Source organism: Pyxicephalus adspersus, chromosome 7 (assembly GCF_032062135.1).
Source record: "Pyxicephalus adspersus chromosome 7, UCB_Pads_2.0, whole genome shotgun sequence".
Classification (NCBI taxonomy): domain Eukaryota; kingdom Metazoa; phylum Chordata; class Amphibia; order Anura; family Pyxicephalidae; genus Pyxicephalus; species Pyxicephalus adspersus.
This window is the reverse complement of record NC_092864.1, coordinates 9,629,702-9,646,810: the sequence shown is the minus strand read 5'-3', so window position 1 is coordinate 9,646,810 and position 17,109 is coordinate 9,629,702. Positions and strand designations below refer to the sequence as shown.

Here is a 17,109-nt window from a genome sequence, read left to right as displayed (position 1 = left end):
AGAATCTGACATGTGTAGAGAGGTCGCCCAATGTCAATCCATCCTTACAGATCTACAAGCAAGTGACCGCAATAAAAGTGAAAAGAGGATAGCACAGCAGGGTGCTGCTTGCTCATTCTCCCTCTCCTTCCTACAGAACATGCTTTGCGCATTTTTCCCAGACCTATGCAGTAATCCGGTATAAATCAGTGACTTTGTGTAGGAGCTTCCTGTAATACAGTCCAGTCATTGCTCCTTGTGCAGGGTGACTGGTCTTTTATTCGTCCTTCTGTAGTTTTCTACAGGCAGCCTGTAATGGGTGGCCCCGCTGGGTTCCTCCCACAGCTCAGCTCTCTGCATGTTATGTGCTAATGTAAATGTAGTAATGACTTCACCAATGCATTTAATAATGTATTATCCTGGTATATAAAGTCACATACGGCTCACAAAGTGGATTTTTATATATTGTGACAATTGAGTAATATAAAGGGTGTCCCAAAAGTCACTACACACTTCCTTTTTCCTATTTTAGGCAAGAAGTTTTTCAGTTCCTGACTGCAGTTTAGCACGAGTTTGAGAAGCTTTTATGGTCACACTGCTCCAAAGTGTAACACAATTTACGCTATTCATGGCAAGTTTCTCCAAACAGGATCTGTTCTTGACAAACCACACAGCGGGAGGCCTGGTACTACCAACACCAATTAAAACACTGAACTCCTTGAGCAGACGTTCGCCTAAAGCCAGGGAAAGTCCATCCGGAGGGCTGCACTGGAAGCATCAAGAAAAACTTGATTCAGCAGATGCTTTGGAGAGTAATGAAGCTCTACCCATACCAACTTCAGGTTATTCAAAAACTGAAACCGGAAGATTATGATGCTCGTCCCTCCATACTTTGCCAGGTTAGTCAGAGATTTCCTGAACATCAAGTTTCCTGACCGAATAGGCTCCCCGCTCCCCTGCCATTACACCTTGTGCCTTTTTTTTTGTGGTGCTATATCCAAGGCAAGGTGTATGCGACTAAGCCCTGTAACCTGTCACAGCCTGAGGAAAGAATCCGCACAGCCTGAGGCGAGGTCAGCGAAGAGATGCTGCCAAACGTTGAAGAGGCTTATGTCTGAAGGTGGCTGAAAGTTGTTGAAAATGGAGGCCCACATGCAGAGGTATACAACTAGTCTTCAAGGCGTTTGAATGTGATGGCAAGCCTAGCAAGTAAAACTGCAACAACTCCTTTGTTGATGCTAAAAATAGTAATAAACTGGTGTCATTTTTAGGAATTCATTAAAAGTGTATAGTGACTTTTGGGACACACTGCATATAATGGAAATATCTTGCTTCCTGCGTTTTGTTGTAAAAACTCCACAAAAATTTGCTACATTTGCAACTTTTTTAAATACACTTTCTCCTCTATATTAAACTTTTATAGTGTGATAAATTATGGTAGCTAAAACCAGCATGACAGCAATAAGCAAAGCTCTTTACTGTGTGATGATTGGGCTGTTTCTAGACCTTAAAAGGCACTTATCCTATAAGGGGAAAGTTACAACTGTTGAATAAGCTACTTAACAGCCAATGTAATCCTTCTCTGTGCTGAAGAATTATAGACTAACGTACTACATGTGTACCTCCACCTCCTTACTGCTGGAAAAGTATTGCAACATTGCATTGTCCTGCAACTTCAAAGACTTACATGATGATTGGCTAATCTAACTCCACCTATCATTTTCAGGAAAATAATAAAACCATCTTCAGCCACTAAAACTGATATTCTGGTAACAATCAAGCTGTCAAACTAATTTTACTGGGGTCTCCACACTTACTTGGCCGTGAGAGAGTGAGAAGTGACTGGAGCTTCCCAGTGCAAGAACGGAACACTCTGCAGCTTGATGTGGAGATCATACAGGCCCTGAGAGACAAGGCAGAACAATGGTCAGTAATATCTCATATGAATGTCTTAGCTGTAACACATTGGGTCTGATTTATGAAGGATCTCTAAGGCTGGAGAGGATATACTTTCATCAGTGAAGCTGGGTGATCTAGCAAACTTGGAATGGATTTTTTCAAAGTAATTTGCTATTTGCTAGCAAATGTTTTAAATCCTGGACCTGATTAAATCCAGGTTTGCTAAATCACCCAGCTTTTCTGATAAAAAGTGTATCCTCTCCAGCCCTAGAGAGCTTTAATAAATCAGGCCCATTATGTACAAGAGCCAAGAGCAGCAACAACTCTGTTAGAAGCCAGAAACCCACTCTCACTCACCTCAACAAAGATATCTCCAACTATTTTTGCTGTGATGAGGACAAGCATGATGGGAAAACCATAGGTGACATTTCCTGTGGCTTCGACCATGATGACTGTCAGGCTCAGTGTCATCCGTACGATGCCGCCTGCGGAGGACAAAATTATGCCATGATTATAGCACATACTCTCTCCTGTACAGGTAATCTATATACATTATGAACAATATAAGTAATATAATATTACAGACGAGCACAAAAGCAGAGTTAAACTTATAAACAAATGCAGGTCTATAATAAATAATAGATAATTTCAAGTATTTGTTTAACAGAAATGGATTTGGTATCTGCCACCTGCACTATTACTTTATAGTCAAATGAAAAGGAAAAGCAGAACATGGTGCCAAACAGTTGTGCTAGAGTACAGGAAACAAGCAATATAGAAATCAGGTAACCCGCTTTGTCAATATCAGAATCAGACATGCAGACAGCAAACAACTCCTATCAATGAATTTTATAAAAGTGTTTAGTTGTTAAACACCAGGCAAAATAAGGCCTATTTTCGAAGTTCACATGTTTTACATTATTTTAGCTAAAGCTTACACTTTATTTCCTTACCTAGTTGTGCTGCTGCCCCCATCAGAGCATATTTCCCAGGATCAGCCCAAGCCTACATAAGACAGAAAAAATAAAACCAATTAGAGCCTTTCTACTACTAACCGCACGTTCAAATGGTGTTTTTATCGCTCTAAATGCCATTTGTGTTTCTGTGTGTTTTTATTATAGAGAACAGAATTAGGAATCAGGAAAATATGAACTTTTAGAACATGTGAATAATCTATTACCTGCCGTGCTCCGTGTAAGCAGTCTGGACAATGACCATTGAAAGGTGTATGTAGAAAATCATTTGACAATCTGGTATCTTATTCAACCAGTAGAGGGCGATATCATAAAGGTAGCTAATTGTATAGTGATTACATGTTTCGGCAGATGCCATTGACTTTCAGTGTGCCAGTCCAGGAAAAGGGACCGCTGTACATGATAGAGAAACAAATTGAAGGGCTTTCTATTTCTGCACTTCCAATAGCAGGACATGCTTGCATCATGCAGTTTTTTGCATTCCTGCACATTGTTTTCCCCAGAAAGTTTTTTAAGCTGAGTGGGAAAAAGCTGCAAGTGGATGTGGCAGCCTCTGTATTGTGACCCAACTTTTCAGTAACCACCCAAAAACTGCCGGGTGGGTACTGAAAATAGTAGGGTGGTGGGCTGGGGAGAACACTGCTGCAGAAGTCCTTGTGCACTATTTCAGGTGTGTATAACTACCAAATAGCAATGGAGTATGTCTTATTGATTTATGCCCATAAATGTACTTAGCAATCCGATAAAGAGGAACTTTAGTTTGGCATCAGCCAGGGTTTTATTGCAGAAAGGGACAGGCGATGTATTCTTACTTGCTGCAGTATTCTTACTTGCCCGACTGCGGTCCCTGTCGGGATAGCCGCCACATTGCAACGTCCCCTGCAGGTGCTGGGACTGAATAAACTTTTGTGCACCTGCATGGGAGTTACATCATCTCAGCCAATCAGAATGAAGAAAGATCACAATGTACGGAGAAGGAAGAAGTTGGTGGCGCCCGCAATGGATTGGGGAGAGGTAATTATATACTGGGTTTAGTTACGCTTTAATTCCTGACTGTGGGTGCTGACAGCTGGCTAGAAACCATGGCTGCCCAATACCACACACGAAGAATAATGTTTTTTGTTTTTTAAATTTCTCTTTCGATGATGAAGCAAAAAATAGAAAAATTATGTCTGTACCCTATAGAGTTGCTAAAATGCCTGCCATAGCTGTGCTGAAACCGAACAAATGCAATATAGCTGGCTAAGCATTTGCCATCACTAGTGATCAGCGGCTGCAAAAGCTAAACCACAAGCAGCATTTAGGTGAAATCCAAAAATCTGAACATCCCTAGTAACTAACAAAAATGAGAACTCATGAAAGACTTACAATAGTGGCGGTGGAGAGTTTAGTTATCAGAATTCCAAAGAGTCGTCCCCAAGCGGCACCGAGGAGGAGAGATGGTATGAAGACACCAGCAGACACGGTCAATCCATACGTCCAGCAAGCCAGAAAAAAATACAGCAGAGTAAACAGACCCAGCGTCTGGGGGTTAAAGGAACCTGTGGAGAGTATGAACTATTTATTAGGGATTGTTTATCATCTACTATAAATACTATCAAGACAATGGTAACAGATTATTAATCCGTTAGGGTATATGGAGTACACAAAAACTAAACTCACCTGCAGGATCATGAAAAAGCCTGCGCACGCTGCTCTCCGGGGTGGTAAAGAATGCCGAGGCCATAGCATTGTACTGACCATCTGGGCAAAAGAGCTGAAGCTGGAAAAAAGTTTACAATTCTTACTAAAGCACAGGAAAATCAACTTCTAAATTAAAAATTATTTTCTTGCTTGTATCTGTGTCTCGCTCTATTTTACAATACTATGCACTATTTTTTAAGCCAGAAATTTTTCTGTGTCACAGCCCTGCCTGCTGCGTCAGGTATTGCACTTCTAAGCCCCTCCCTCACCTACGCTCAGTGCCTGCAGCATATAAGAAATGTAGGAGCTTGGTAGGCTACCTGTAACATGTATTCACCAGAGACCTCCCGCAGCGGCTGGCAGTCAGAGGAGGAATAGATCAACACAAAAGCGATGGTGGCTGTCACAGCTGCAACCAGCATGGCTTCAATTACTTGCAAGCAGCGGCGGTGTACATATCTGAAAAGAGAAGAGCATTTAGTTATCCAGTATGAAAACCATGTTGTACCTGAACAATAGAATAATAGTAGGTTATTAATTGATTATATATTTGTATACAAAAGTTTCACAAAAACGCTAGAGTTCCCATGCTAAAGGTAAAGCAATCGGAGTGCAGGCTGTCATTTCATGAGTCTCTGGTCTGTTATCTTTAGCTAAGAAAGTGCTTTAACCCTTACCTGTCATAAATGTTTATTCTCAATAAATTGGGAATATCACTGACATACCCAAAACCATTCCCTTTATGACCTCCAATAACCAGTGGATACATCACTCTCCACTTGTCTCCGATTCCCCTGAAGAAGCCAATACTGCGAACCGCGTCAGACATTGAGACTCTTCTGACTTATACCCATGACTGCGTGAAGGATTACCTACTGACTTATCTTTGGCAAGTGAACTCTAGAATGTTTGTGCAACTTTTGCATGTAATTATATAATCAATGTATCAGTTTTTCTTTGCATTACAGATGAGAATGAGAAAACAAAGCCTCCACAAGGAGAAAACACAAAACAAGAAATGGTGGGTCAATATTAATAAGGAAACGATCAGCTGCAAGAGGCGTATAGTTGAGTGTTTCTCAACCAGGGTTCCACCAGAGGCTGCTTGAACAATGAGCACTTTTTGCCTCTCGGGTCAGTTTAGGTGACACCAAAGACTGTTTTGGCTATCTGTAAGGGTGACATTCTTCCCAATGACCACCAATGTAGGAGACATTCTTCTTCCTGACCACAATGCTTTTATACTGTGAGCTGTGGTTATAGTAATTATAGAAGGGGGTCCCTAAAGACCTGAAAGTTATTTCAAGAGTTACTCCAATGGTAATGTTGAGAAAGGCTCAATGTTGTCAATGATGTCTCCTTGCCGGAGGGGAAGCTGTAACTGAGGACAGGCAAAGCAAGAATCTCCCTGCTTCATTCATTCTGTAGATCTGAGCCTCTCTAGTAATCATTGCAGGGGTTCCCTGAAAACCTAAAAGTTGTTTCAAAGGGTTCCTCTATGTTAAAAAGATAAAGAAACACTGATATAGAGAATACTAGTGACTGTTGCCTTGCACTCTACTTGTCATTTTCATGCACAGCCTCTGCAATACAGACCTCAAATGATGAAAAACATTGTGACTGCATCTGATTTTATAATCTATAATCTGTTTCACTGGGATCGTTATTACTAAGGTGAATGGCATTTACACCCACTCATGCTGTCATCACAGGGGAAGCGTATTCTTGCAGACCCATTCAATCTTACGCATGAGTTTTTTGAATTACCAAAGACAATGACATATCACCGGGACATTATTGTTGGCAAAACAAGGAATGAAAATTTAGGAAACAACATGAATGAAAATTTAGGAAAAGAGAAATTAATGACAATCATCCTATTACAGCTGGAAGGTAAAGCTATTTCAAAGGAGGTTAATAAAAAAACCAAAAGCAGACAGTAAAAAAAAATGCACATCTGGTAAAGTAAAAACCTAACAGAATAAAAGAAAATAGGACAACTATGTACACTGCTTTGATTGATTGAACAGTTTCCTATTCATAGGAAAAAAATTCTCACTTTCTGCCCCAAGGACAGGACAGGAGAGGAGAAACAAGCTGACTGCAATAAAAACCAACAAGGGTTTAGCCCCTCTCCATTCTTTATTTAATCAAAAAAACAACTTTGCTGGACTTTTCAGCCACCACCTAATAAACCAATTTCTTCGAACCTCATATCATTTTTAAAACCCTAATTTGACATTAAATACATAAAATGTACAACACATTTTTTGCAACATTTGGATGAGTACATGAAACTATCAACGCATTTTGCAGATTTTGCTACCTCAGGAAAATTGTGGGACATTAAAATCCAAATTTTGACTTTCCATAAAAGGGTAGACAACCATTTTATATAAAGTTAAAAATTCTATTAATGTATTTTTAAAAAAAAAAAAGGATGCAGCACCTCCCCTTTCTGTCAGAATGGGACTGATCGGAGCGCAAAGCTTCCCAGGATACCAATGTCACTGATTCTGGGAGGATCTTGGCTGCTTTCCTTAATGGGAGAAAAAAAAAAAAAAAATCGCTGATCTCGTGCATGCGCATTCTTTTCCCCCTCATCTACGTCTCTCGATTTAACACCTGTGTAGTGCAAGATCCTGTAACGTACGAAGAACAACGAATTGAAATAAATTAAAATGACACAACCCTTTAATTCAGTATGGGTAGGACTTGGGATGAAAGTCACAGGGTAATGTTAAGCTCCATGGAAGCAACATCAATCTCTCGTGGTCGAAGCATGATAATAGGGCGAGGGGGGGAGAATTTACTAAAAGTTTTTATTATTCTGTCATATATTTTAGATGGTCGTCATGTCATTATTTCTTCTCTGTGTATGTCTGCTCCCTAATGCTGGATGTCTGCAGACCCTCTCCCTTCTATACTACAGAAACAAAAGTGATCTGTGATGTGATGTAGGGAAGGCATTAGTCCCACTTCTTCCAGAATATACATTACTGAAGGGATCAGAACAATTTTAAGGGTGTGTAGGAGCATTGACATACAGCCATTGTTCTTAGATTGTAGGCTCTTCTGAGCAGGGTGCTCTCCCCATTTCATTGTCTGTATCTGTCTGTCATTTCCCCTACCTCCTAGATTGTAAGCTTTTCAGGCAGGGTCCTCTTTTCCTCTTGTGTCACTGTCTATATCTGTCTATCATTTGCAACCCTTATTTAATGTACAACGCTGCGTGATATGTTGTCGCTATAAAAATCCTGTTTAATAATAATAATTTGTAAACCCTATTTAATGTACTGCGTGTGTAATATGTTGGCGCTTTATAAATACTGTTATAATAATACCAATAATAATAGCTTTGTAAAGTTTTTGTCACAAGTCTGCCCATGACCTGCAGTGAGTCTCCAGCTCCCTGACTGCTTTCTGTAGCATTGCATATACTGTACAATAAATCCAGTCCTTTACAGATTATAGGGGAGCCTTCTATATCTAACAAATTAACCACAAATGTGTTATAAATGTAGATAATAAAGATCTGAAACACAACTGAATTCCTGTTTAGCAATAAGTAAAAAAAAACATTCCACCAACTGACAATACAAAACTTCTGCAGAATATCACAAGTCACAGGTGTGAAATCTCCCACACTGGGTGTGGAGATCTTTATACAGTGAAAATTATTAGCATAGTCACACTATGTAGACATTGCTAATTAGAGAGTTGGATAATCTCCAGTACTGGAGATACAGACTCGCCATACTACATGAGGCTTTAGTGTCTGTGCAGCCAACAGATAAAGAGGCGTTGTACTACAGAACAAGAAGAATTTATAAAGCTTCTGGGCAGTCCTGAAATACTTCACCTTAAATGTGTTGATTGCAATTTTATCAATGCTTTATGCTGGCTACACTGGAACAGCATGTTAATTGACAATATCAGGCTTTGTTCACACTGGCAGTGAGGTTGCTGGGCATTTACAGCTTCCTCAAACCAGGGAATCGCTGCTTCTTGGGAGAGGGCCAGTGACTTCATGTAGCTCCAAAGGGGTAGAAGCAAAACCTGCCTGGTGTCAAATGGGCAGACGCGGGTTCTATGGTGCGAAAGTTGGAAAGACGTCAGCTACAGCGACACATGGGATCGCTTGATTCCGATGCAGGTCTTAACCTGCTCTTGAAGTACATGTGAAGCCAACACATTTTGGAGTTTTAGATGAAGTTGAGAATGTGTAAAATGGGGGGTCTGGTCTGAAAAAAATCTTACGGTGGCTCAGTGGTTAGCACTTTGGCCTTTGCAGCACTAGGTCCCAGGTTCGAATCATGGCCAGGACACATGTGCATGGAGTCTGCATGTTCTGTGTTTGTGTGGGTTTCCTTTGGTTTCCTTTGGGTACTCCGGTTTCCTTCCACATTCCAAAAACATGCAGTTAGGTTAATGGGCTTCTCCCTAAAAATGACCTTACACTGTAATAAAGAGATATGACTATGGTAGGGACATTAAAAGCTCCCTTGAGGGACAGCTAGTGACATGAATATGGACTTTGTACAGCGATGAGTAATGTGTCAGTGCTATATAAATACTGTATAATAATAATAAAATGTTAAATTCTACCTTCCCTTCAGAAGTGCCAAAATAACCAGATGATCAAGGTTATTCCCTTCACCAGTCAGTGGTTTTAACATTGAGGCTAATTAATGCACAAAGTGTTTTTTTCTTGAAGTTAATGAAACAACCTTCTAACAAGAGTGTTTATACTTCTCTGTCCTTTATATGTAGAACTTTTATTAAAGTATCACTACAGTGGACAATTCACCAGATTAAGCACAGTGTTCTCCCCAGCCCCACTGAACTGGGTACCACCCGGCACTTTTCAGTAACCACCGGACTATTTTGGTTAGTTGCTGAAAAGTCAGGTCACAATACAGGGGCCCCGACCCACCTACAGCTTTTTCCCATCCAGCTTTTTTTTTCTAGAGAGAACACTGAACAGATACATCAAAATAAAAAAAGAAACACTTTACCGGATTCTGAACACGGTCAGCCAGTTGTTCAATGCATTAAACAGCGCTCCCAGCATGCCACCTGCCAAGAAAGGATAAAGATTTACATTAACGTGAAATGCACTGAATCCTGACAAATATAAAGTATAATGGTTTAATTTATTTAATGCTGGGTTACATGCACCAGAATTCTGCTATGAAAAACACTATTAAAAAGTCATTTTTGTTTTCATTGGTCTTACCTACTGCTCCCATGCCGATAAAGATTGGAAGTTCAAAGTACTTGTAGCTGTTTTCCTGTAATTCAATAAAACACAGCAATGCATGAGCAAAGGAATACATCTGGTAGATCATAGACTTATAGAATACATCTGGAGTTCTGGTAGATCATAGACTTACAAACAGCACGCAATGCCAAGCTGCAATATCTAAAGCTAGCAAAGTACTTTCTTGTATTAAAAGAGGAATAGACTGCAGAGATGGAGACATAATCCTGCCCCTGTACAAAGCATTGGTCAGACCACATGAATCTATTCTCCCTTGAGAAGAGATGTATAAGGGGGGATATGATCACCCTGTATAAATATATAAATGGTCCATATAGAGAACTCTCTTCCCAAGTATTCACTTTAAGATCATTACAAAGAACAAGAGGGCACTCTCTGCATCTGGAGGAAAAGAAGTTTAAGCTCCAGATAAGGAAGGGATTCTTCACTGTAAGGTCTGTGAAAATGTGGAATCGGCTCCCTCAGGAAGTAGTTTCAGCCACTACTATAGATTGCTTTAGGAAAAAGCTGGATGATTTCTAGAAGCACAGAATATAACTGGGGATTAAAGATTTAAAGTAAAGATAACAGAGACAGCTGATTCAGGGAACATCCGATTTGCCTTATGGGAGCAAATTGTACCAGGGTTTTTTTTTTGCCTTCCTGTGGATCATATATGTCTATGGGGTTTTATCTATGATATGTTTATCTCCCAAGTGGTTGAATTTGATGGACTTATGTCTTTTTTAATCCATATAACTATAAAGAGATGCTTGTGTTGCTGGTCTTCTGGTGCAGCTTTCTCTCCAGCAAGGAGAACAGTGAGCAAAAGAATGGTGACAACACCAAACCTTCTGGCAGTGCCTTAGATTTGCACATATACAGCAATAAATAAACAGATGTGCCTAGGCACAAACACCACTTCTGTGAAGAAATTTAAGACAAAAGATGGACTTTGCAGGACATTTGTGCTTATGGACAACTAACATTTTCAAGTGATGCCTTTCACATATACAATTGTCAGCTTTTGAGTTTAGGTCCATTTTACTTAGCTGCCGTCACCATAAGTATGCAGTAGTGGGAGGGAGGGGACCTAATTTGCAATCCCTGAACTTTCTTTGCTTGGGAAAAAAATAGCAATATACGGATTCTCTACTATATAACGAGCCATACTGAGCAGCCATTAGGAGTTCCAGCATGCCCAGAAGCAATCCATCTTTCTCTGACAGTACACATTGCTCCAGACTTTTATAGGTTTACATTTCCTTCAGAGAAGGGGGGTGAGCCATGAGACCACCAGGAATGTCATTATGATCATGAGACTCGCTCCTGATTCAAATTTCTCTTGCCGTTTCCAAGTAAAGAGGTTTAGCAGATAAAAGAATTATGATGTTTTTCTCCATAATTTACTAACCCAATTATGTCACATGCAAAAGTAATTGCTTATACAGCGGCAGGAAGAACAAAGATCTGTGTGTGTCTTTAGTCCTTTTCATTATTTTGAAAACAAGTATGCTTTAAAGAAATAAAAAACAGGACCGCACCCCAGTCCCTTCATCACAACTCTTCTATGTATTTTTGAAAATGCTGCACTTAACCCTTTTCTCTAAATCCCCAAGTTGTGCAAAAAGAACCTTAATGGTTATCTTATTTATGTGTGATAGTTCCCCCACCTCCTAGATTGTAAGCTCTTCGGGGCAGGCTCCTCTCCTCGTCCCGTGTCACTATCTGTATCTGTTTATCATTTACAACCCCTATTTAATGTACAGCGCTGTGTAATATGTTGGTGCTATATAAATACTGTTTAATAATAATATCAGCACATAATGGGAGGGACAGACTCACATCGGTGTCAAATCTTCCAAAGTTTATAAGACCAGGGCTGGTCAGGTCACCCGGTTTTCGGTTGTAAATGCTGAGGACAAAGTTCAGCGTGAAGGTGGAGATCATAGAAGCAAAGAACTGTGAAAGAAAAAAATAAAAAAACAAAATGATTTGCCATGACAGTTTAATAGTTGCACATGCGGAAAAAGTTATATAGAGGTTGTGTACAGTCGTGCATGGAACACCTATGCGGCCACCTTGTCTCATTCACATTAATCCAACACTGGCCGCGTGTCATTTCTCAGGGAACATTTTCCTGGTGACTTAGGACAATGACTGTGTAATGTGTGTTATAAGGACCACATATAGCCTCCAGAAAAAAATCTGGATGACAACGCAGGACCTCAAATAGATGACAGGGATATTGTCACCCAATAACAGCAAAGACAACAAGGACTTTTATAGCAGGATAACCCGGTATCGTTTTGATCAAAGTTTCAGATTTAAAAATACTGTAAAACAACCCCTGACATTACTTATGTCCAAGTAGAGGAGGTTTTTACTTATTAGCCAAAATTGAAAATCAGGCCTTGTAATGCATACAAGGAACACAGCGTACCTACTAAATACTTAAATTTTTCATTCTGGTACCTGCACTTTGTCCTTATAGTGAGCATTGAACTGGTAGTAACCACCCTCAGCTCCTTTCCTTCAAAGTTTAAGTAAAGCTGGCCATACACAGAACCAGGAAAACAATCAATTTAGCTCTGAGTTCACCCAAATTACAGCTGTGCACCACCTAATATCAATCAGATTGCAGCAAAATCTGATCACATATCAATAGAAACCAGTTCTGCAGTAATACAGCAATCCAATCTTGCTGCCTGCTGAAACCACAATAACCCATACAGCCATTCTTGCAGCTTTCAAATCTTTCAGCAAGGTTAGGTAAGGTCATGAACAGACAGACCTTCAGCAATCCTTGTGATCAGGATCAGAGAGTTTATCTCCCCTGAACTCAGGATACTGAACCATCTGAAATATTTGCAGTGATGGCGATCAATGTTACAGAACAATGTCCGTTCTGTCTGCTGGCTAAAATTCCTGCATTTTACGACAAACACAGATAGATCTGCAAACACCACAAAAATTCTTTGTGTATTTTTAACTGATAAAATGGGGACTGATAAAAGAATCTACATAAACAATATAAAAACTGCAAGTAGTGCCCTGTGGGAAGAACGGCCAGCTGATTTACAGACTTAAAGCATACAGATCAGAAGACGGCATGTAGCGTTGTTCTGAAAATGCTAGCTGTTTGATTTGAGTAGTTTACATATGCTTTTTTTTTGTATCAGAGGTCTCTCTCCTAGTTCTCAGTCAGCCATGTCAAGCATTAATGCATTACCAAAATTCAGGCACCTGGCGTTTTTAGAAAGTCTGAAATGAAAGGTGCACTTTGGCTGGATACATTTCATTTCAGAAGGTTTGATTTGGCTGAGAGTTCCTGGACTGGTTTCTTGTATAAATCTCAGTTCCTGGTTCACATAAGTGTTAGTTTGGACACCTAATGCTCCAAAAACATTCTTGTAATGTAGGTAAAGAAGCAAAGCTTTGCAATAGGTCAGGGGTACAGTGCGGTTGTCTGGGTGCCTTAATCCTAGAAAGCCCTTGCTGCAAGGGCTTACACCCAAATCAGTTCCAATGGCTAGCTAGGGTTAAGGCATGCAGATGACCACACACCTTCAGTGTGGATAGACGCTTATAGCTGGGGTGTCCACTTTTGATAATGATTTTAAAAAGCAAACTATTACCATGAAAATCAACCATCAAATAGAGTAGGGACTTACTATTCTCCAGGTAAGAAGCTGGTTCCAGAATGATGCCCCTTCTTCCAAGCTGAAAAGTACACCACCTAAAAGAGATAAAAACACACACACACACACACACACACGTGACACAGGATTCAATGGAATTTGCACAACTGCTTAAAAGGGACCTAGATACGCATGGTTGGCCTTATGTGCCTTAAATTTTAAAAAGCCTGACCAATAGCCTTGGCTGACTGTTTACTACAGTTTCTTATTGTTTGTATACTTTTTACGTATTGGATTTATGGATTGTAAATTTTCTTTTGTAAAACTGATAAAAACTTCTTGAAACCAAAAGAGACCCTTTGGTGAACCTTGCACTAAATACGCATGCTGCACTTTTTATATATTCAATATTCTTATCTTTCTTCTGGTTTGCAACCTAGGCGAGATCATGTTTCTGGCGAGATCCTGGGGAATGTCAAGTACTCCCAACTATTGCGACGGTATGATCTAGAACTGTGCTAGAGCATCGTATTATGAGATTTGAGCTACCTTCATTCTGTGGGGCTTTGTATGCAGGAACACAGCATCATTGTCTAATGTATGGTAGCAAAGCATACGTATTACAGGTTTTTTTTTTTTGCGTTTTTTTTGCAGCATGTATGGAGGGGTTCCAATTATGTTCTCAGCTGAAAAGGAACTTCCATAACAGGATTTTATTTCAAGCAAAACTACCCTTTAATTTTGTTCTCTTTACAAGTTACCTTTACACACGTAAGGTCAGTATATTTGTTCTAGCTCTTCCCAATCACTGTAGTCATTTAGCTAAGAGGAAGATGTAGTCACGAGGGGAAGTTGTGGCTGGAATCCCAAGACTTCCCAGAAAGATAATCACATCTGACAAAGTTTCCTTACACCATCTGGGAACTCTTACAAGACTCATGAAAATACGGAATTCCAAAGCAAATACAAAGAACTCCATTTTATCAAGCTTTGGATTCATTAGAAAATAATTGAATGCAATCACATAAAACAAGCATATTTATTATCAGCCGATAAACCTAGTAGAGTGCTTCCTGTTTAAAAAGAGGGAGAAGATAAGCGATGGCCACTGCTGCTGCTTCCTCATTATACAAATACAGGTTGATACAAAGTAGTCAGCAGGGGGTTTAAGACTCGGCAATACCTTTCTGGCTGTAATTCTTTGATCACACAACAGCTCAGATAGAACTGTACACCCATGAGCAGCTAACATCATGAACAACAAACATGTGCTTCTGTTCAGTATTTAGATATTTGCCTGGAATCCAACTGTTTAAAACCCAATATACAAATATGGTCTACTTTGGGGACGGCTTAATGTAACCTTTAAAGTGAACCCATCATTACATATTTTACTTTATGTAAAAAGGTTTTAATGCCAAAAGTGGTAAAGATGGAACGGGAGGCTAGCAGTCTTTCTGGAATGCCTTCATCACGTATCCAAAGAGGCTGCGGGCTGCTCTTTTTTGACCCATGCCCGATCTATGCATGTGCAGGAGATTGGCATCTTTTTACATGTGTCCAGCCTGTGCTGGGACAAAGGATAAAAGACGGGACCAAATTAGTGGTTTTCCACCTGTAAAGGTACGTGTCTTTACTTTGTGACAGTTCCGCTTTAAAGGGGAACTAAAAAAACAAAAACTGGTGATCAGGCGGTGTTACTGCAGAATGGAACAGTTGATGTCCTCTCTGCAATAACTGTTCTTACCTGCCTGACCACCATCCAGCTGTCAAATTTTTGCATTTGTTGCAAGGGATACCCAGCAATCCTAGCTTCCGTTGCATGTGGCGGAAATCTATGAACCCCTGCAAGACTGTGCAGGAGTTCAGTGATCCCAATCAGGAAGGCCAATGATCATCTCCAGGAAATAGAATAAGACAGCAGTGCCCTCCAATAGAATGGTGACAAATGAGTATCGCAACTTTATTTCCTCTTTAATTACTTTGCAATCTAGATTGAGATTGTGAGATTGCCCAATTAACCTGTTCACCATGCAATACTTTAGGTAGACAGGGTCTTTTTGACACGTACTGAGGCCAAGAAACCTTATTACTAAAAGGCCACAAATAGCAGCTTTAAAAAGAATTGTAACCACTGCCAGGAAAATACAAAAATAAAGCCTGTAAAATAGCAGTGTGGTCTGCTAGATATAAATAAATAAATCTCCTGGTTTAAAAGCTGTGTTAGATGACTCAGTACTCTAGCCTGGCAGCACACAAAACATCACCTATTTCAGCATAAAAAGCTAGAAGCAACTAGGCAAGAAGAGGAGGGGACAGGGAGGGAGTAATAGTTGTCTGTTACCCTATTTATTATTAAATGGGAACTTCTGGTTATTGTTCACTCATTTGCCGTTTTCCAGATTTGGAAATGAAAGTTTAAACTTTACTATTTGTACAAAAATTGTCAAGATCACTAGACAAGCAAACTGCTAAATACACGTTTTCAATACAAGAATACTCTGCAGAGAAACCATGTGATTTACACACAGATGCCACAGTGAATAAGAAGACAGATGACCAATGTATTTCCTAGTTCAGCAATGATTCTTATATTACTTCCTTGTGCTCATGGAACCTCTGTCCAGTTAGTAGGAGATAATCCAGGATCATTAAAGTTACACTTTTAGGAATCCACAATCAGGCTGGTCATCATTGCAGAAAGGGACAGGCAATGTCCCTTCTGCAATAAATCTCTCCTGCCTGCCTGTTACTTATAGCTACCAAAAAGCCCAAGATAAAAAGAATGAAGAAGATGGCGCCACCCTGCGAGAAATAGGGACGGGAATACCACAGGTTTAGTTCTACTTTGATAAGTACATCAGTAATTCTTTATGTATTATTATTATTATGTATTAAGGGTTACCATTAGGAGTAAAATACATTGATTTAGAAGTGAAGGCATGTTGGAGGACAAAAGGGTTTCCTGATTTTGACACAAGTTCAGGGCAAAATGACCAATTCTTTTAATAGTTTACCCCTTTAATGCTAGCGGTTACAAAGCCCATCATCTGCCCAGACATTATTATTACACAGTATTTATATAGTGCCAACATATTTGGTAGCGCTTTACAATGTCCATAGTCATGACACTAACTGTCCCTCAAAAGGGTTCTCAATCTAATGTCATAGTCATATGTCTTGAAAACAGTCTAAGGTCAATTTTGGGGAAGTCAAATAACCTAACTGCATGTTTTTGGAATGTGGGAGGAAACCGGAGTACCCGGAGGAAACCCACGCTAAATAGAGTCCTGACCATGACACAAATTGGGACCTAGCACTGCAAAGGCTAGATTGCTAACCACTGAGCAAACCATGCTGCCTAACCATTCTGTTTTGCAGCTACCGGTCTAATCCAGGACTATCTAAACTGCAACCCCTTTGGGATTGCAAACAGACCTGGACTTAGCTTACTAAATTTACTGCTGTTTGATAGAAAATACTAAAACTCTGTTTGGACTCTGGCCCATGAGAACTTGATTTGGACTGACCTGGTCTAATCCTGGTGTAAGCTTTAAGTTTGGAGCATACATTCTAAATGGGAACAATCACAGATTTTCTGGGGGAGAGCAGGATAATCAGCGCTGAAGTGGAGATTGCTATTACAGCATTAGAACAATAAATACTTTCA

At 39.9% G+C, this 17,109-nt stretch overlaps 1 protein-coding gene across 1 annotated transcript in view; it reads right to left on the bottom strand.

Moving 5' to 3' along the window:
* CLCN7 (chloride voltage-gated channel 7) overlaps window positions 1-17,109 on the bottom strand; it is a 47,816-nt gene that overhangs the window by 7,926 nt on the left and 22,781 nt on the right. Inside the window, exons 11-20 of the mRNA XM_072417409.1 lie at window positions 13,473-13,537; window positions 11,644-11,760; window positions 9,775-9,829; window positions 9,554-9,614; window positions 4,856-4,994; window positions 4,515-4,614; window positions 4,221-4,393; window positions 2,832-2,883; window positions 2,236-2,363; window positions 1,797-1,882 (exon numbers count right to left, since the gene is read on the bottom strand). Of these exons, the coding sequence (XP_072273510.1) occupies window positions 1,797-1,882; window positions 2,236-2,363; window positions 2,832-2,883; window positions 4,221-4,393; window positions 4,515-4,614; window positions 4,856-4,994; window positions 9,554-9,614; window positions 9,775-9,829; window positions 11,644-11,760; window positions 13,473-13,537 (976 nt within the window). The remainder of the gene's footprint in view (window positions 1-1,796; window positions 1,883-2,235; window positions 2,364-2,831; window positions 2,884-4,220; window positions 4,394-4,514; window positions 4,615-4,855; window positions 4,995-9,553; window positions 9,615-9,774; window positions 9,830-11,643; window positions 11,761-13,472; window positions 13,538-17,109) is intronic.